The 19,526-nt window shown below is 55.1% G+C and overlaps 1 protein-coding gene across 2 annotated transcripts in view; it reads left to right on the forward strand.

The window, feature by feature from the left end:
* Positions 1–11,266, forward strand: part of DISP3 (dispatched RND transporter family member 3) — a 51,638-nt gene extending 40,372 nt beyond the window's left edge. Inside the window, exons 14-21 of one of the 2 annotated variants that reach the window (XM_067720441.1) lie at positions 1,315–1,445; positions 1,505–1,695; positions 2,695–2,821; positions 3,342–3,487; positions 5,480–5,639; positions 6,208–6,321; positions 6,751–6,917; positions 7,808–11,266. In XM_067720441.1, the coding sequence (XP_067576542.1) occupies positions 1,315–1,445; positions 1,505–1,695; positions 2,695–2,821; positions 3,342–3,487; positions 5,480–5,639; positions 6,208–6,321; positions 6,751–6,917; positions 7,808–8,170 (1,399 nt within the window). In that variant the 3' untranslated portion in view covers positions 8,171–11,266. The remainder of the gene's footprint in view (positions 1–1,314; positions 1,446–1,504; positions 1,696–2,694; positions 2,822–3,341; positions 3,488–5,479; positions 5,640–6,207; positions 6,322–6,750; positions 6,918–7,807) is intronic. The other variant, XM_067720452.1, reaches the window with a different exon arrangement.
* The last annotated feature ends 8,260 nt before the right edge of the window (positions 11,267–19,526 follow it).

Raw genomic sequence — 19,526 nt, forward strand, 5'->3', positions numbered from 1 at the left:
GCTCAGGAGCGCGCAGGCATCCTGCGTGAGCAGCTTACCATTCTGTGCTGTGTCCCCTCACCCGGTGCTAGGTAGCGGGTGCTCAGGAAACACTTGCTGAGTAAATGAAGGAATGAATGAGTACACTCTGCATTCCTCTCCAAGGCACTACCCACGCTCTCAATACCTACAGTTAATTCAGAAAACAATTATTGAATGTTCCCCCTCCCTCGGACTGTAAGGTGATGGGAGAGAGCCCGTGTCTGTTGTCTTTACCTACTGAATACGCACGCCCTACCTGGTGCCTGGCATGAAGTAAGTCCCCGTGAACACCTAATGATCAACTGCACTCCGTGCCCCGGGGGTCTCTGAGCCAGCTGGGGCCATCTTTTCCCAGGTTCCCCCCGCCACGTTCTGACCACTGAGGCTGTGTCAGCCGAGGGCCTGTCTCTCATCCATTCATTCATTTAACACTGAGCACCGACTGTGAACGGGCACGGGGCTAGTGCTGGGGATGGGAAACAAGACAGATGTGACTCCTGCCCTCGGGAGACAGCACAGTGTCATTGCAAATTACAATACGGGCTCTGAAAGGAAGAGCGCACTGCTGCTGTGGTCCAGGGAACAGCAGCGCGGGGCCTGCACTGGTGACACCAGGGACCCATGGTCTCTGACAGGGCCTGGCCTCAGGACATTGAACGCCCACACGAGGCTGATGCCTGGGGCAGGGGGATGACCAAGATGGGCTCACTGGGCCCTTCTGGCCTGGCACACCTCGGCTCGGGGCATGAGGGGGTCCCTCTGCCTCCCCTCCATGGTCGGGCTCACGCTGCACATACAGTAGCCACTGGGGTCAGGCTGCCTGGCTGAGCTTAGAACATTCTAGAAAGAGCCTTGAGCTACATCAAGTCCAGTGGTGAATAAGCTAACCGTGGAATCCTTTCTTCAAACAGAATCTTGAGGCTCTGTCACTGTTCAGATTAAAGTGGGGCAGGGGGCTTCTGAGCACCGACCCCCAAGGCTAGCCCTGGGGCCCCTTGAGGACCGTTTGGAAGCTGCTGGTCTCTTCCGCCCCTCCTGCCACAGGCGAGGAGACACATGCAGAGAGGGGAAGTGACTTGAGCAGGACCACAGGGCGGGCCTTGGCAGGGGCGGGACTAGAACAGGTGTCCAAACCCCAGGCCTGAACCTAAGATTAAATCCCTGTGCTGGGGGAGCCCGAGTCTGTCCCCTGCACTCTTCCAGCCCCTGCTCACAGCCGCCTGTGCCTCCCCACCCCCACTGCTCCTGGCCTTCCTGGCCTCAGTCCTGGCCTCGCCTCCTTTGCCTCCACAGGAAGCTGTACTTTGCCCAGTCCCACAAGCCCCCTTTCCACGGCCGTGTGTGTGCGGCCCCTCCTGGCTGCCTGCTCGGCTCCAGCCCCGATGGGCCGACCAAAGGCTTCTTCTACGTGCCCAGCGAGAAAGGTACACGCGGGGAGGCCGCGGCGGGGCCTTGGGAGGCTGGGCCCCGCCTTCCCATACAGCTGTGACTCCCTCCGCAGCGCCCAAGGCCCGCCCCTCTGCCACCTTCGGCTTCAACCCCTGCGTGAACACGGGCTGCGGGAAGCCGGCGGTGCGGCCGCTCGTGGACACGGGGGCCATGGTCTTCGTAGTCTTTGGCATCGTTGGCATCAACCGCACGCGGCAGGTGGACAACCATGTCATCGGAGACCCGGTACGCGTGCCCACGTTGGGCAGATGCCAGAGGGCCCAGCCACACCAGACTTGCAAGCTAGCGCCAGCCCAGGGCCCGCCGGCCCGGCTCCGCACACCCCCTCTCGGCTCCCTGGCTGCTCACCTGGCCCACAGGCTCCGCTACGCGGCACCATTTCTCTTGAGGACTGAGCAGCGTTGAGCTCTCAGAATTGCCCAGGAATCTGGGTACAGTGGGGCCTGAGCCAGCGGCCCCGCATCATTAGGGGTGGCACGGAGGTGAGGGCAGTACAGGTGTGCAAAGCCTCCCTGCCCTCCTCCTCCTGCACGGGGCCCTCCCTGTGCCCACAGCCCTTGCTGCGTGCCTCGGCCATGGTGCCCTCGCTCGGGGTGGTCTCCCTACCTTGTACGTGTTTGTGCCAGGGTTGGGCTCTAGGGCGTTGGACGGGAGAGGAACTGACACGGAGGTATGACTAGGTCTGTGCCTGGCACTTGGTGGGTACTGAGACATGGTGGGAAGGACCGTGGACGTCGGTACTCTTGGTCATGACCCTTGCCTTGGGAAGTCAGCCTGGCTGGGTGTACAGGGTTTCAGACAGAAAGTAATTCGGGAGCCAGGTGGGGTCAGAGGAGATCTGTCCAGTCTGGATCGGGAGTCCGCAGGTGTTCAGAGGAGGGTTGGGGAGGCAGGGAGGAGAGGAGGCCCGCGCTGGAGGACAGGTGGGACTCGGCTGTGCCGAGGGAGAGGGGAAGGCAGGGAGCCCAGGTGAGCGCGTGGTGAGTAAGATCAAGGAGGGGAGGCTGAGGGGGCCCGTGCGGGTGGGCAGCAGTGGCAGCAGAGGTGCTGCCAGGGGCAGGGCAGAGCAGGCTCCGGCAGGACCGCGGGTGACCAGGCAGAGGGCTCCAAGTGCTGGCGACGATGGTAGCAGGAGCTGCCGGAGGTTCCTCCCCGGGGGTGGGGCCCAGGATTGAGTTCCCGACTCACTGAGTAGTCGCACTGGCTTGTGTCTCCTTGGGAAAGGGCAGCGTCATCTACGACAGCAGCTTTGACCTCTTCAAAGAAATCGGGCACCTGTGTCGCCTCTGCAAGGCCATCGCGGGGAACTCGGAGCTGGTGAAGCCGGGCGGGGCCCAGTGCCTGCCCTCAGGTGCGTGTGGGGGACCCGAGGGTGGACAGCCCCGAGGGCGCATGTGCCTGGCGTGAGGGCATCTGCAGACATGTGTCCAAGCTTATGTGTGTCCACGCTAGGGTGGGGGGCGTGCGAATCTTCCAGATGAGAGCGGGCTCGTGCCTAAAGGTGAACTGGTGCAGAGCCACACGGGCGTTGGCGGGGGTGTGGTGTGCAGGGCACACCTGCAGGAGGAGCTTTTCCAGAACTGGGAGCGAGGCCGGGAGCCGGCACAGACAATGACCTGGGTCTGGCCAGGGCTCTTCCTGAGAAGGCACAAGATGTCAGTTTCTGCCCTGACGGCTAATAGGTGTTGTAGGTTTCCCGATGGCATTGCCAGTGGTTCCAGACACTTTTTAAACTAGGAGGTTGGGGGAAGGGTGCGTGCCCCTGTGCATACACACCCAGATGGGTAAGTACACATGCGCAGGCAGGATCGGGGGAAGAGGTGCTCCCTTCCCGGGTCCCCCCCCGACCCACCTCTCCCCTCTCCCCGCAGGCTACAGCATCTCCTCCTTCCTGCAGATGTTGCACCCCGAGTGCAAGGAGCTGCCTGAGCCCCACCTGCTCCCAGGGCAGCTGTCACACGGGGCCGTGGGCGTCAAGGATGGCCGAGTGCAGTGGATCTCCATGGCCTTCGAGTCGGTGAGCCCCGGGTGGGCCACCGGGTGCAGGGCAGTGTGCTGACCTCACAGAGTGCAGTGTCACCGCGGGTCCCTGGACCTCATCCCAGATCAGAGCAGAGTGGCTGTTCTTCAGAGGGGAGGCTGAGGCCAAGAGGGGTGAAATTGCTTGTCCAAGGCCACGGGGTTGGTGAGCGCCAGCACCAAGTGCTAAACCAGCCGTCTGACCGCCAAGCTCGGCCTTTCTGCCACACGGGATGCCACCCACCCCCCAGCACCCTCCCTCCCCGACAGCCCGAGGTCCACATCGTTTTCCAGGGGCAGGTGACAGTCCAGGACACTCCCCTCTGCCACTGTGAGGGGGCAGGTTTGGGACCACAGAGCCCCCGTGCTGGGCCCCCCCAGGAGAGATCGGAAGACAGGGGACCAGCCATTCGACACTTCACTGCCTCCTCTCTCACCCCCTAGGCTCTGCCAAGGAGACATCCATGCACACACACCCATGCACACACATGTGCACACACATATGCACACTTGCACACACGCACATCCCTGACCTGGGCATTGCGGGCCTGGCCCTAGCACTTGGCACTGTGAGACTTGCCAGGTCTGCCCCTGTTGCCTCCGTGCTGAGCCCCGGGGTCCAGTCCTGGCTCTGATCCTGCTGCGCTCTGTGTCCTTGAGCAAAACACGCATCCCCTCTAGCCTCCAGTTCCTCCTCTAAAGATTAGGGTTACGCCTCCCTGCCCGCCCTCTGGCAGTCATCGAGAAGCTAGGGTAGGTCAGTCACGTGAAGGTGTTGGGGAACAAGAATTCATGTGACAAGGGCGATTCTTGTTCTTCGGCCCCAGCCCTACTTTCTGTCCCACCACCTGTGCCACTCACTGCACGAGCAGCCAAACCCCTGGCCACCACGAGGAGAACCCAGACCCCCTCCAAGCCCTCAGTGAGCCCCAGGCTAACGCAGACACCACTTCAAAGCCCCACGTAGCTTTTTAAAATTGTGGTAAAATATACATAATAAAATTGGCCATTTAAACCATTTTTAAGTGTATAGTTCAGTAATATTAAGCATAGTCACAGCGTTGTGCAGCTATCACCACCATCCATCTATAAAACTTCTTATCTTGCAACACTGAAAACTGTCCCCATGAAACACGGACCCCCAGGCACCCCCTCCCCCCACCACTGCTTTCTGCCCCCATGGATTTGACTACAGAGGCGGAATCCCACAGCGCTGTTCTTTTCGTGCTTGGCTCGTTTCACGTAGCACAGCATTCTTCACATCCATCCATGTTGTAGCCGGCGTCTGAATTTCCCTCCTTTTTCAAAAAGGCCGAAGCCGCAGACAGTTGGAGGAGAGAATCCCTGCTCAGCCTCCCCCACCAGCACGCAGACACACACGTGCGCACAGACACGCTGTACACTGGTTTGTGCTCAGGGAGAGCAGGATTGGACCAGCGAGGTAACATATATAAACGTTCCAGAGCTGGGCGCCGTGAACCAGACAGGTCACCTGCCCTCCCGGACTCACAGTCTAGCCAGGAGAGGAGGGGCAGGTTGCCGGGCAGTGACGAGAACTGTGATGGGGAAGCACTGAGGACTCGCAGAGCCCAGAAGATGACCATCTTGGGGCATCAAGGAAGGCTTCCTAGAGGAGACGGAAACCTCACGAGGCTTGAAGGAGGGGTGGGAGCAAGCTCTGCAGAGGGCAGAGGGACAGCATGGGCCGAGGGTGGGACGCGGAGCTGGGGGGCTCTGGAAGTTGGAGGTGGTTCTGTTGGAAAGGGACGGGGACTTTGCTTGAATGGGGACCTGCCGCTGCTGTGAGAGTCACACGTGCACCCAGAGGCTGGTGGGAAGTGATCTCAGGTGGGCTCACCCTTCACACAGCGCACTCTCTTTGCAAGAGGCCAGAGGCCAGCTGCAGCTGGCACAGAGCAGACCAGCTATCACCAGGGCAGCAGCGTGGGCCACAGCTGCCCGCCTGTCTCACTGGCTCATGTCCCCGCAGACCACGTACAAGGGCAAGTCCTCCTTCCAGACCTACTCGGACTACCTGCGCTGGGAGAGCTTCCTGCAGCAGCAGCTGAAGACGGTCCCCGAGGGCTCAGCCCTGCACCGCGGCTTCCAGACCTGTGAGCACTGGAAGCGGATCTTCATGGAGATCATAGGCAAGCGGCAGCCCAGCCCGCACCCCACAGGGTCCCGGTGGGGTGGGCGCTGGCAGCAGGGACACGGGGTGGTGACCTAGAGCAGGAAGGGCACGACCTGGCCTGTCTGAGCCACACTTGTCTTCTCAATTCTGGCCGAGAGCCCTGGAGAAACTGGGATGACACAGTGGCCGGGAACACTGATCAGAGACCAGAGTTTGGGTCCCCTCCTGCTTGGGGGGCCACATTCTCTGATCCTGAATTTGGCCACCTAAAAAGTAATGGTAATGACCCTCACGGCAGTGGTCTCTCATTTGGAGCCCTTCTTGATGCCAAGCCCTGGCTGAGGCCTGACCTATGTCATCTCTTTAAACTCCAAACGAGGCCTAGGGAGTAGGTACTATCATTACCCCATTTTACAGATGAAGAAATGGGGGCTCAGAGAAGTCAAGCGGCTCACCCAGAGTGGCACAGCTAGCTGTGACGGTGCCCGTCTGCATAACCCCAGTACCTCTGGTCCATGAGGGTGAGGGGACTGTGGGTGCCCCCCGGTGCAGCCCAGCTGAGGGCCCCCTCCTCTCCCTTCCAGGGGTGCAGAGCGCCCTGTACGGCCTGGCCCTCTCCTTGCTCATCTGCGTGGCTGCGGTGACCGTGTTCACCACCCACGTGCTGCTCCTGTTGCCCGTGCTCCTGAGCATCTTGGGTAAGTGGCCCGGGTGTCAGGAGCGGGCAGGGGTCTCGCTGGTGGCTTCCGGTCAGGAGGTTTCTCTCCACCCTTAACTGTCCCGTCTTTTCAGTGAAGGTTTCCCGACTCCCCACCCCAAGCAAAAAGAGCCTCTGTGACAGTCATTCATAGGACCATGTGCTCCCCGAGGGGAGCCAGGTGTCACCAGGGGGTAGCTCTCGTCCCAGGGACATGTTGCTGCACTTGTCCCCTCTTTCAGCAGCCCCCCCCAACCCAGCTCTCTCTGGCCCTGTCCCTACTCATCGCACCTGTCACCAGAGCTGGGGGCTCCACTGTAGACTTTACCACCTTCCCCAGGGGCCCTTAGAATTTGTCCAGCAATCCTCCAGGACTGTATGGGTGGTACCAGGTCCAAGCTGCCTCCCTGCCGCCTCCCGCGCCCCGTAGGCAGCGTCTGCCTCGTGGTGACCGTCATGTACTGGAGCGGCTGGGAGATGGGCGCCGTGGAAGCCATCTCCCTGTCCATCCTCGTCGGCTCCTCCGTGGATTACTGCGTGCATCTGGTCGAGGGCTATCTGCTGGCCGGAGAGAACCTGCCCCCGCACCAGGCCGAGGTGAGCACCCTGCCTGCCCCACCGCTCCCCAGCAAATCTTCTCCCCCCTCGGTGCCAATGAGGACCCCCAAGGGTAGCTGGACACCCCTGGTACCCAATGCCCAGCCAGGATGTATTCCAGGAGGCTCAGTTTCCAGGGCCATTCTCCACATCCAGGGGACCCAAGTTCTAAAGCAGCCCCACCCAAGCATCGCTATGGGTGGTGGGTGGTGGGCAGGCCCACTCCCCCCAGCCTCTGTCTCCCTGAGTGAGTATGAGGGGTTGAACCAGGCGATGTCCAAGGGCCCTTCCTGCTTCTCGGTTCCCTGAGTCTAAGTCTCACTCTGGAGCCCGGGAAGCAAGTCTGAGCCCTTCTAGTCGTGACCCTGAGGCCACCAACCCCTGCCCCCACTGGACCCTGTGGCTTAGGGAGGACATGCCCGTGTACCAGTGCCAAAACTAGCTCTGGGTCTCGTAAAGTTTTTGGCTTTTCTTAGTTTGGAATTGTGTTGGTGTGAAACATTCATAAATATGTAAATTAAATCGGTTATACATTTAGCTGCTCTTGGTCAGAAGAAGGAAATCAGTTCCAATCACGGCTCACATGTTTGAGGACCTCCTGTGCAGATCATCAATGCTCTGGTTGTCATAGCCACATTTAACACGCCCTACTGTGTGCTGTGCACCGTGAGCTGCTGCAGGGGAACCGCTTCAGCTTCACGCCAACCCCAGGGAGCAGGTGCTGTTATCACCCCCGTTCACGGAGGTGGAATGGGGAGCCCGTGAGGGCAAGGCTGGCCTTGGACAGCGATGCGTGTTCATCCCGGGTCCAAGCCCCCATTCCAAAGCCCCAGGCAGGGAGGCACCCCCTCCTGCTTCTGGGCCCCCAGCTTTCTCTCACCCACACCCAGGATGCCCACTCGCAGCGCCAGTGGCGGACGCTGGAGGCTGTGCGGCATGTGGGCGTGGCCATCGTCTCCAGCGCCCTCACCACAGTCATCGCCACGGTGCCCCTCTTCTTCTGCATCATCGCCCCGTTTGCCAAGTTTGGCAAGATCGTCGCACTCAACACTGGAGTCTCCATCCTCTACACGCTCACGGTCAGCACAGCCCTGCTCGGCATCATGGCGCCCGGCTCCTTCACCCGGACCAGGACTTCCTTCCTCAAAGCCCTGGGTGCCGTGCTCCTGGCAGGGGCCCTGGGGCTGGGCGCCTGCCTGCTGCTCCTCCAGAGCGGCTATAAGATCCCCCTGCCCGATGGGACCTCCCTATAGCCCTGGCACTACGTCCGGCTTTGCACACCTTTGGTCCAGTGGGTTGGGGACGAGATGCTCGTTCTCTGACCCCAGGGGCACTTTGTTCCCAGCTTGGCTACAGCTAGTTACGTTCCCAGGCCTGGGCCAGGCGACACTCACCTGTGTGACGCACACTGCCTTCATCTCAGTGCCAGCCACCGCTGGGTGGTCAAGCTGGCAGCTGCCCTGGACTATGCCTGGCGGCGGAAGAGACCAGCCATCCCCCTGTGCCTGGTCACCGTGAGGGTCAGGTGATTTTTTCAGGGGGCTTCCCTCGCACACTGCCTCAGTGCTCACAAGAACTTTCTGATGTGGGTGTTACAGTTCCCCCATTCTACAGATGTGAAAACCGAGGCATCAGGAGGCAAAGTGACTGACCTGTGGTGGCACAGCCAGAGCTGCCTCCTTCGGGGACTTTGCAGGAAGAGCACAGTGGGCGCAAGGGCAGGGCCTCGCACTCCCTGCCCCCGCCTCCCCATCAGTTTTACAGCGGCCAGTGCTGGGTGGTCCTGTGATCTTCCCCAGGGCTTTTAGTCCTGGCCGGGGAGCACGGAGGGACCGGCCTGGGGTACTGCATGTCCCACCCCTGGCCCCAGCCTCAAGGGGCTCCTGCTCTTTGGAAGCCATGGGGCCCCAGCACAGCCTTCCTTACAGATCTGAGCCCCTACCTCCCCCACCTGACTCTGGGGTTGGAATTTGGGGGAGGGGGGCAGCCCCTGGGAGGGGGAGCTGGCCGTGCCTGCCGCCTGCTCACAGCAGATGGTTCTTATTAAAGTGAAATGAAACTGCAGACTGCTGCCATTAACACGAGCATTTTAAGCATCGCTGGCTCCATCGTATTCTTAAAATTGAAATAACTAAGTGTTTGCATGCCGCCCAGCCGGAACCTGGCACGAGGGGTGGGGCCGGGCCTGGAAGGAGATAGAGGTGGGGTGGAAGGTGCCAGACCCTCTGGGGAGCAGGGTCACAGAGTGCTGTGCAGGCTCAGGAGGCTGGATACCACTGGGGGAGCACCGTGGGAGGGGGCCCGCCTGGCTCCCCACAGGGACGTCCGTCGGCCCCTTCAGCGCGTCTGGTATTGTGCTGTGACCTTCTTCCTCGGGACAGACGTTGGCCCCTGGGCTTTCGGAAGCTGGGCACAGACTGAGCTGGGACTAAACCCTTAGGGCGGGGTAGACAACCCTGAGGGTTGTCTCCAGATCAGCTCACCTGGTCATCTGTGAATATTGACCGGGGTCGGGGGGTGCTGGGCATGCACGACAGACACACAGCACCGTGTCCCCGCCCAGTGCATGCCTGGCGCTCAGCAGGTGCTCGGTATTTGCTGAGGGAGCATCAGACAGACACCAAACGCGATTAATGGTACAAGTTGACACAGCACTTACTGTGCCAGTCGCCCTTCTCAGGGTTTGTATCAGTCTGCCTGGGCTGTCATAACAGAGTGCCCTGAACTGGGTGGCTTCTAACAGGAATTTATCCTCTCACACTGCTGGAGGCTGGAATTCCTAAGCAAGGTGTTGGCAGCATGGGTCCTTCTGGAGGATGGGCCTTTCTTTCTTTCTTCCTTCCTTCCTTCCTTCCTTTCTTTCTCTTTCTTTCTTCATTTATTCATTTATGGCTGGGTTGGGTCTTCGTTGCTGCGCGTGGGCTTTCTCTAGTTGTGGTGAGCAGGGGCTACTCTTCGTTGCGGTGCGCGGGCTTCTCATTGCGGTGACTTCTCTTGTTGCGGAGCACGGGCTCTAGGCACGCGGGCTCAGTAGTTGTGGCTGCGGGCTCTAGAGCGCGGGCTCAGAAGTTGTGGCACACAGGCTTAGTTGCTCCATGGCGTGTGGGATCTTCCCGAACCAGGGCTCAAACCCACGTCCCCTGCAGTGGCAGGCGGATTCTTAACCACTGCGCCACCAGGGAAGTCCACAGCTCATGGTCTTAGTGAGCTTTTGCCAAGCATTAATGAGATGCCCTTCATTAGCTCAGGCACAGCAGTTAGCTTGGGGTCTGTGAGGGTGTGCAGGCATTTGGTGGGCTAAGGAGGGGTAGAGGACGATGAGGGGAGCCCATGGAGAGGGACCCCTGTCACCTACAAAGGTTCCCTGAGCCCTTGCTTCTTTCTCCTTCACTTGGAAGCCAGGAAATCACTGAGAGCCGGGTGCTTTGAAGTGCTGGCCATGTCCAGGCCCCATCCATGCATTCTTGGGAATTCTCGCAGGGAGTGTTTCTGTCCCATTTCACTGCTAACAAAACTGAAGCCCAGAGACGTGGAGTAGCTGGCCTGAGGTCACACAGCTTGTGCGAGATAGAGTTGGAATTCCCACCCAAGGCTGATGGCTCCTGAGTATGTGCTCGCTCTCTGATACAGCCTCTCCTGCAAGCAGATTTGACTCACAGAAGCAGCCAGCCCCAGGCCAACTGGGCAACCAGGGTCCTCCCTCCTTCACGGTCACCCACCTGTGTGCTACTTGGAGAAGGGAGAGTCCAGGCCTAGAGGGGAGAGTCCAGCATCCAAGTCTAGGTTCCAGCCCTGCCTGGGTGACCTAGAGCAAGCCACTGCACACTGATTCAACGCCCTTCAAAGTGGGGCAGGGGACAGCGTGATGTCCGGGGCTCTGCCTCCTTCCAGTGCTATGCTGCCAGGATTTGAGTCTCCTTAAATCAAGCTGCCCCAGCGCCCGCCATCGGTGGCCGTCTTCTCCTGTGAGTCTCTCCTGTTCTCGTCATGTTCACATCCAATAAGCAGGAGGATGCCCACTGGAGCTGTCGTCTGCTCAACAACAATTTATTGAACACCTACTATGTGCCAGTCACTGTTCCAGGCCTCAGCCATCCAAGAAAACGCAAAAACAGACCCAGACCTGACCACGTGGACCTTACAGTCGAGGTGGGGAAAATCTTTAATAAAAGAACCCCTCAGATATTTAACCACAAACCAGAGAGCTGTGAGGGAGAAGAGTGAGGGGTGGGGGCACAAAGCCCTGTGTCTGGGGCTGGCAGGGGGGTCCTTGCCCTGGATTGAAGGGATGGGGACCACGTACATGTAGAACTGATTCACTTTGTTGTACAGCAGAAACTAACACAACATTGTAAAGCAATTATACTCCAATAAAGATGTATAAAAAAATAAACAGAAGGTTAATGCCTTAAAATAAATAAATAAAATAAAGGATAAGGGCCAGTTCCCTTGCCTCTGGGGGTTGGTTCCACCAGACACAGGCCTTCTTGAGCCACAGGACAGCCTACCGCAGGCCGATGCTAAGGCATAAAAGGAGGGATTCCGTTGTATCTTAGGGGACAAGGCTGGAGCTTCTGGGGGCAGCGGACAGGGAAAGCGGCAACACACTGGGTCAGGAGAGAACATCTGGCTGTTCTAGAAGCTCAGAGTCACACACACACCCCACCCGGTGACCCGAGAGAGAGGCATGGAATGGCCTGCACAGTTCTCAGTCCTGCCTTGGTCACTGCAGAGAAAGTTGCCCAGATAGAACCGAGTCTCCTTTTCCTCCTGGGGCCTCCAGAGGAGTTCAGAGTGGCATGCATGTCCTCTCCAGCAGGCTAAATACCACTGCCTTTGGCATTCAAGGCTCAGTGGAGTCATGTGAAAACCCAGCCACTCCAAACGGACTTAAAATAGGAGCCCAGCATCTGGAGGCCCTGGGTCCACACACCACCGTGCTTGGAGGTCTCGGGCTGGCATAGGGCCTGATGTCTTTGCCCAGCCCTGCCCGCCAAGGCTGCCTGGCTCTGCCTGAGACTAGCTCTGCAGTTTTCACCTTGGGACCCGGTTGCAGCAGCGGGTGGGGTGCGCCTCCCGGCCACAAGGAGGCGCTCAGGGCCCCGCACCACACCTCCAAGGGAGGAGCTCAAAAGGAACCTCTTCTAGTTCCCTCATCCTCTTCCTGAGCTCTACAGCCTCTGCTTGGGTTTCCCCACCTTTAATTGTCTCCGACATACGCCCATCCTTCCCTTTTCTGGACACTGCACCTTGCTTTTTCTTTGGGAATCCTCCCCCAATCCAGACCTTGTGATGCGGGTGAAGCTGAGGCAAACTCGCCATACACACTCCTCCCGTTACCCCCTTACATTATCCCTCCCCGCCTCCTCCACCAGGTGGGTAGGTATGTGACCCAGACCCAGCCAATCAGTGCATTCCATCCTCCTGGCCATAGTGATTGGTTGAGGAATTGACACCTGACCCAAATCAGTCCCAGGAGCATCTTCTTGGGAAAGATACACTCTCTTTTGACCTATATTTCCAGGCTGTGGGAGGAAAGACTGGAGCCTGCCTGGGAACGAGGCAACACAGAGGAAAGCAGAACCAGGGGTGAAAGACAGATTTCTGATGACATCACTTAAGCCCCTAGATACAGCCATGCCTGAAGCTAATGTATCCCTAGATTATTTTCATAAATAAGGCAATAAATTCCCCTTCTCCTTAAGCCACTTTGAGTAATATTCTCTCTGACTTTAAGTCGAAAGTCCTAGCTAAACACTCCCTCCACCCACCCACTTCACACACCCTCTCAAAAGCCTTCATTGTGCTCCTATCACTTACAGGTTAAATCCCCAACTCTCTCTCACATGACATTCAAGGTCCATCGTGACCTGTCCCCGACCCCTCTCCAGGCTCATCTCCTTCTAGGTCCTCCAGCCATCCTGGGCTCTTCACCCTCCCCAGACATTCCCCATCTCCCTTGTGGTCTACACCCACACAGTCCCCCTCTCTTTTCCCCCACTGACACCTGTCAAACTCTGACCTGTCCCTAAAGGCTCAGCTTAGATGCTACCTCCTCCCTGAAGCCTCCGTCTTTTTTCTCACTGCTCTTTGACTGGAACACCGAGTCCCGTGCTCTGGTTGAGCTGTGTCTACATCCATCTCCCTGGCTGGGAAAGAGCCCTCGAGAAAGGACAGGGCTGAGCTCACCGCTACACTGTCCAAGGAAGCTGGACTCTATGCAAGGGGGATGGGGATACAGTGAAGGGTTTTTAAAGCAGAAGACCATCTTATGCCTGTTCAGTGGTAAAAATCTAAACGTTTGGTAACACACTCTGTTGACAAGGCTACATAGGCAAACAGGCTCTCCTATGCATTGCTGGTAGGAGCTTAAACTGGTTCAACCATCGTGGAGGGGAATTTGGCAGTAAATATCACAATGGCATGATCCTTTTGATTCAGCAGTGCCACTGCTGGGAATTTATCCTGCGGATAAAGTTCCACAGGGCAAGTTATTCCCTGAAGCCTTGTCTAGTATATCAAAGGATTGGGAGCTCCTAAACGTCCATCAGCGCAGTGACAAATGAAATAAGTTATGATCAGTCCGTTCAGACAATAGGATACTCTGTGGCTATAAACGAAAAATAAGGAAGCTCTCTAGGTGCTGATATGCGAAAAACCACCAAGCTATATTAAAAGAGAGGAAAGTTGCAAAAGTGTGTGTAAAGTATGTTGAAAAAATGGGTGGAAGAGAGAATGTATGCTCATTTTGCTTGTATACGCATAAAGAAACTGAAGAGAATGCAAGAAAAACTAAGGCAGTAGTTACCTGTGGGAATTAGGGGTGGGGCGGGGGCGACTAGGCGGATGGCAGACAGCCAGGGGAGGAAGACTTTTATTACAAATCTTCTCACACTCTTGCATTTTTTGACAGCAGGAATATATTATCTGGATGTTTTTTTTTTTTTTTTAAAGCAGAAACGAGACATGGTTTTTGTTTACTACTTAGAAGGTTCACTCTGGCTGCGGGCAGAGGATGCACTCAGGAGGATATGGAGTGGGGCAGGGACAGCAGTGAGGAAGGAAGGAAGGTGTGCCCCCACCCCGAGAAGGCATCAACAAACATCAGCTGAAGTGCTCTAAACCCAGGCGCTGCCAGCGTCCTGTGGGGCTAGCAACAGCCTCCCTGCCACCGTGTCTGAGTAGAGATGTGGACCATCACCCGCTCTGGAGCCAAAGAGACCAAGAGCCTTTGGAGTGATCAGGAGTGTGGCATTGCTCGATGCGGCTCCCTCGCCTCTTTGTAGTTGAGCAAGCAGAGGGCACGCTTGGAAGAGGGCAGCACAGGGTAATAGAAAGAGGCTGCAGGGCTTCCCTGGTGGCGCAGTGGTTGGGAGTCCGCCTGCCGATGCAGGGGGCGCGGGTTCGTGCCCCGGTCCGGGAGGGTCCCACGTGCCGCGGAGCGGCTGCGCCCGTGAGCCATGGCCGCTGGGCCTGCGCGTCCGGAGCCTGTGCTCCGCGGCGGGAGGGGCCATGGCAGTGAGAGGCCCGCGTACCAAAAAAAAAAAAAAACAACAAAAACAACCAACAAAGAAAGAGGCTGCAGTTGGGGTCTGTGACCCTCCTGGTGTGGAGTTCCAGAAACTGGGGGTTAGCCTCCTTACTCTGCCTCCATTAACTGTGAATTAGGGCAAGTCATTTCCTCTATTTTAACCCGTTTTCTCATCTGTTAAATAGAATAACAATATCTATCATGAATGGTTGTTGTGGATTTTTGTTTGTTGGCTTTTTTGTTTTGTTTTTTCGGCCGCACCGCGCGGCCTGCGGGATCTTAGTTCTCTGACCAGGGATCGAACCCGCACCCCCTACGGTGGAAGCGCGGCGTCTTAACCACTGGACTGCCAGGGAAGTCCCTGGTTTTGTGTTTTATTAATAAATGAGGTAATATAGGCCAAGGGCTTGGCCATAGCGAGAGCTGCTAAACCATCATAATTTCTGTTATCATTGTTATTAAAACAGAGTTCTCCTAACTCAGGATAGCATTTAGGTGCTTGGAGTAGCAAAGCGCTTCAATAGATAGGAACTACTCCCTCTCTGACTAGTTTCTCTCTGACCACGGGTGGCATATGTCTTCGTGTCCCATCGATGTTGGGTCTCGCCATGTGACTTGCGTTGTCCATTGGGATGGCAGCAAGAGTGCAGCAAACAAAGGCTTGAAATGTGCCTGTCCAAGGGGACTTGCCCTCTGAGCTTCTTCCGCTCCATGGGAAGAGCATGCCCCAGGGAGCCCACTGGTTCCAGGAGGTTGAGAGACACATGGAGCAGACTTGACCCACACGGTATCCTGGACCAAGCTCAGGTGGTCTTGGTCTAGCACTGAACTCTCAGCTGACATCGTTAATGATTGTTTTAAGCCACTGAGTTTGGGGAGATTCGTTATGCAGCATTATTGCAGCAATAGCTGATGGAAGCATTGTTCATTACATCCTGTGCCCTGTATGTTTAATGACCTCCTACTTGTCTCTCTCCCCACGAGGGCACACCCCGTGAAGGCAAAGCCCGGGTATCCCCAGTTCCTGGCGTACAGTGTGTTCATTGTAAATGCTTATTGACTGAATGGACTTCCTACCCCTTCAAGTCTCGATCTGCCCCCCTGTTAAATGGGGATAATCACATCAGAACTGGGGCAGAGCGATGCCTGTGCCTTGTTTCACTGCAGGGAAGGAGTTAGCAGGTACCTCATACTCTCCAGCCACCTGCATCCCCTCCTTGCTTTTAAACTCTTCCCCTGCCTCTTCTCAAAGGGACTCGAGGTGAAAGACATGTTTTGTCAGCGGAAGATCAATGCAGCCTTTGTTTTGCACAAGTCTATCTACCTGACAGAGATGCTGCCTGTACTCACTTGGCTTGCTCAGGGAGGGGAGATGGGTTTCTGACTGGGCTGTGCCCACTCACTCCCTTCTGCCTGCTTGAGCGCCTTCAGGACTGACCTGCCTTGTCCTGGTGAGGGCAGGCAGAAACGGGGCAGGGGAGGGAAGGATGGAGGGAAGGAAGCTGAGATGTAACTGGGTCTCTTCCACATGCTTTCTCTCCACCCATGAGCTCACTTCAACTCCACCACCCACCTTGGAAGGAAGGTGTATCCCCATTTCTCAGAAGAGAAAGTGACTCGCCCACCTTCACCCGGCATTGGGAGTCTAACCCAGGCTGGCTGTCTCCCAAGGTCAATTTCTACTACTTGTAACTGCCTCCCCAGGGAGCAATGATCCCAAGCACCTCGGTGTTGCAGGTGGTATCAGAGGGGACAGAGAGCATCGATGACATTATTACAGTAAAAAGAGAGACCCCCCAAAATGTGTACAACCCTATGCAACTCACAGAATCTCATGGGTTCCTCGCAACTTGCAAGGCAGGCTTATTCCCACCACATTTTACAGAGTAGAAAACCGAGGCTCAGCAGGGTGAAGTGACTTCTCCCAGGGTCTCAAAGCAAATGGTGTAGCTGATGTAAGACTCCTCCCACCTTGTCTCCTGGGTCACTGAATTCCAGAGGTCCCACCTAGTGGGCCCCTTGTCCCAGGGAGACTTTGAGGAATCTGACACCTTGGGACACATCCTTTCCCCGTGGTGTGGTAATCAGACCATCAGCCTGCCTGGGTGCCACCTACAGCTGCTGCACGACCTTGTGCAAGCCGCACGATCTCTCTGAGCCTCAATATACCAGTTATTTTTTGCAATCTAATAAACCACTTCAAAATCTAGTGGCAATTTATTTAGCAATTTATTTAGCTCATGATTGTGTGAGCTAATTAAATTAAGCTGGGCTCAGCTGGGTGGTTCTTCTGATCCTAGAGGGCTACGACATGTGTGTGCAGTCAACTGTGGGTTAGCTGAGTGATTTTGCTTTGGGGGCTGGGCTGGCTGTCAGGCTGAGGGAACAAGGGTCACAGGGCCATGTGTCACTCACCAGGCTTGTTCACAAGGCAGCGTCAGCTTCCTGGAGGATGAGTGGTCATGCACAAGGCCTCCTGTTATGACTTGAATTGTGTTCAACCCTCCTGCTATGGGTCGAATCCCAGAAGACAGGATTGTTAAGCTTTGTTTTAGAAAAAGAGAGGAAGCAAGGGGGGGAGGGAGGAGGAAGGATACACACATTTGCCAACCCCAAAATGCAATTTATAAAATGAAAATCTAGTGTGACATTCAACTAAATTAACAATTTATAGATAATTCACAGTGCTCACACCATTAAGCAAATGCACCTTAAACTGATTTCAAATTAGTAGGCTAATGATTTCCCCCAGGTCCAGTCTCTGCCAGCCCCCAGTGCAGTGTTTTTAATAAGAGGTAGGTGTGCAGTAACAGCCTCTTTATTCCATAACTGAAGCCATAATTGAACTTGAGGTCATATTCAAGTGCCCTATTGATCTACATAAAGAAGGAAAGTGCTGACAGTGACCATCTTCAGGCCAGAAGGGAGGAGTGGGCCACGGCAAAATCCTGCAGCTGTGGCAGATTTGGAGATCCCTTCCTGTATGACTTGCAGGTAGCCTAGATGGCTGATGGGAATGTTAAGTAAACTTGAGACAGACAGAGCTCTCAATCCCAGTCCTGCAGGGACTCCCTAAAGTCATGTGAAGGATCTATGTGACCCTCCAAGATTCCTAGAGCCCCAAGGTGAACACTGCACCCTCTCTTGTCCCACCATATGCCTATCTGACTCCCAACTCTTCAGGCCACGGGAATTCAAGCGAAGGTGCAACCAGAAATGTGTTCCACTTTCCCTCTTCATTCCACGTATCAAGTCCTTTAACCCTCAGCCCAACCCAGAGCTCCCCAACCCCAACGCAGAAAGGCAGTGTGGAGGGTCTTCAATTCTTGTTGGCATAGCCCTGACTGCTGTCATTTCATGAGGCACAAACCGTTACCCATCTCTACTGCTGTCTCTAAAGGGGCCATGAGAAGCTTTGACTCCATCTCCAAAGAACACTGTTCTGAATCCAGAGACCTTGTCTCCAAAGAGTATGCCAAACAAGTAGAGGTTGGAGGAGAAAGAGACAGAGAGAGAGAGAGAGAAATTGATTTTACAGGGGAGTAAGTGTGGATTGGGAAATCTCATGACCCCAGAGTCAGCGAGAACAGTCAGGAGGGTGAACAGACTGTGGACACTTAGTCTACTAATGGATGGATCAATGTTTAGAACAATCTGTAAAGTGCTCCATGTGTGCCCTCGAGGTTGTTGAGCTGTCTATAATACAGTTCAAATGTGAACCCTAAATTATCTAAACACTGTATATTAGCAGTAGATATAATGCTCCAAAATCTCATAAAAACTCATAAAATTGGGAAAAGGCAAGAGGGGAGAGGAACAAAGGATAAGGAGCCTGCTCTTTTCCCTGCTCCCTGTCCCCCTCCTATTCTTGGAGCACAAAGCTCCTTGCAGATTTTCAACTGGGCTTTGAATGTGTGGAGCTCCCAGGATTCCTCCACTGGCACTGAGGGTAAACACCATGCTCCTAGCTCTCCTTGGCCATATTCTTCTCTCAGACCTGTTGCAGCCTGGGGTGTGGAGGAAGGGAAGATTATTCATTGTAAACTCTGCATCATCTCATTCAGATTCCATTACAGGAATCAGTCATGGTGATAATCAAAAAGAAGAAAGGTCTGAGGGAAGAATGTCTCTCGTTTCTAGAAAGAGATTAGTTGGGAATAGTCATCTAATCAATATTGATCAGTAAAGTGTCCCAGAAAAATCTAAAGCCACATTACTTAAACAGACCCTCCTCAGAACGTCTCTGTTGATCCAGAGAATGCAGAAAAGGCAAAAACAGGAAGGAAGGATTAATTTTTTTAAAAAATGACTGTAAAGTGGAACAACCACTTTGGAAACATGTGCATACATTATGGCCAGCAGTTCCACTCCTGGGTGCATACTCAACACACTGAGTGCTTTGTCCTCAAAGGACGTGCACAAGAAAATTCATGGCTTTATTCATAACAGCCTCAAACTGGAAACAATCCAAATGTCCATCAGCAGTAGAATGGATCAATAAGTGGTGTTTTATTCACACAAAAGATTACTATAAGCAATAAAGAAGAATGAACTACTGACACGCAACAACATGGATGAATCCCAAGACACAATGCTGAATGAAAGAAGCCAGACACAGTAGAGTGCCTACTGAATGATTCAATTTATATGAAGTTCAAGAACAAGAAAAACTGGTCTATGCTGACAGCTGTCAGAAAAGTGGTTACCCTTGGTGGGAGGTGGCACAGGAGGTGGTGCTGGAAATGTTATGTATTTTCACCTGGATGGTGGTTACACACACACACGTGCGTGCACACACACACGCACGCACACACACACTTTTAAGTTGTATACTTCAGATTTGTGTACTTTATATGATATAACTCAAAATTTTTAACAAATATTTTTAACCTGTCACTCCAAAATTTAAATCATCACGTGTCATTCACTTTTTGAGGGCCATGATATGCACAGAGTTTGTGCTTTACTTTCTGTCTTGAGGAAAATGGAAACATACCTGCCTATAGCACAAATGAGGATACTGAGGTATGGAATGTCCAGGTAGAGGCACCATTACAGACCATGCTGTCTAAGGTTGG

Source organism: Pseudorca crassidens, chromosome 2, assembly GCF_039906515.1.
Source record: "Pseudorca crassidens isolate mPseCra1 chromosome 2, mPseCra1.hap1, whole genome shotgun sequence".
NCBI lineage: Eukaryota > Metazoa > Chordata > Mammalia > Artiodactyla > Delphinidae > Pseudorca > Pseudorca crassidens.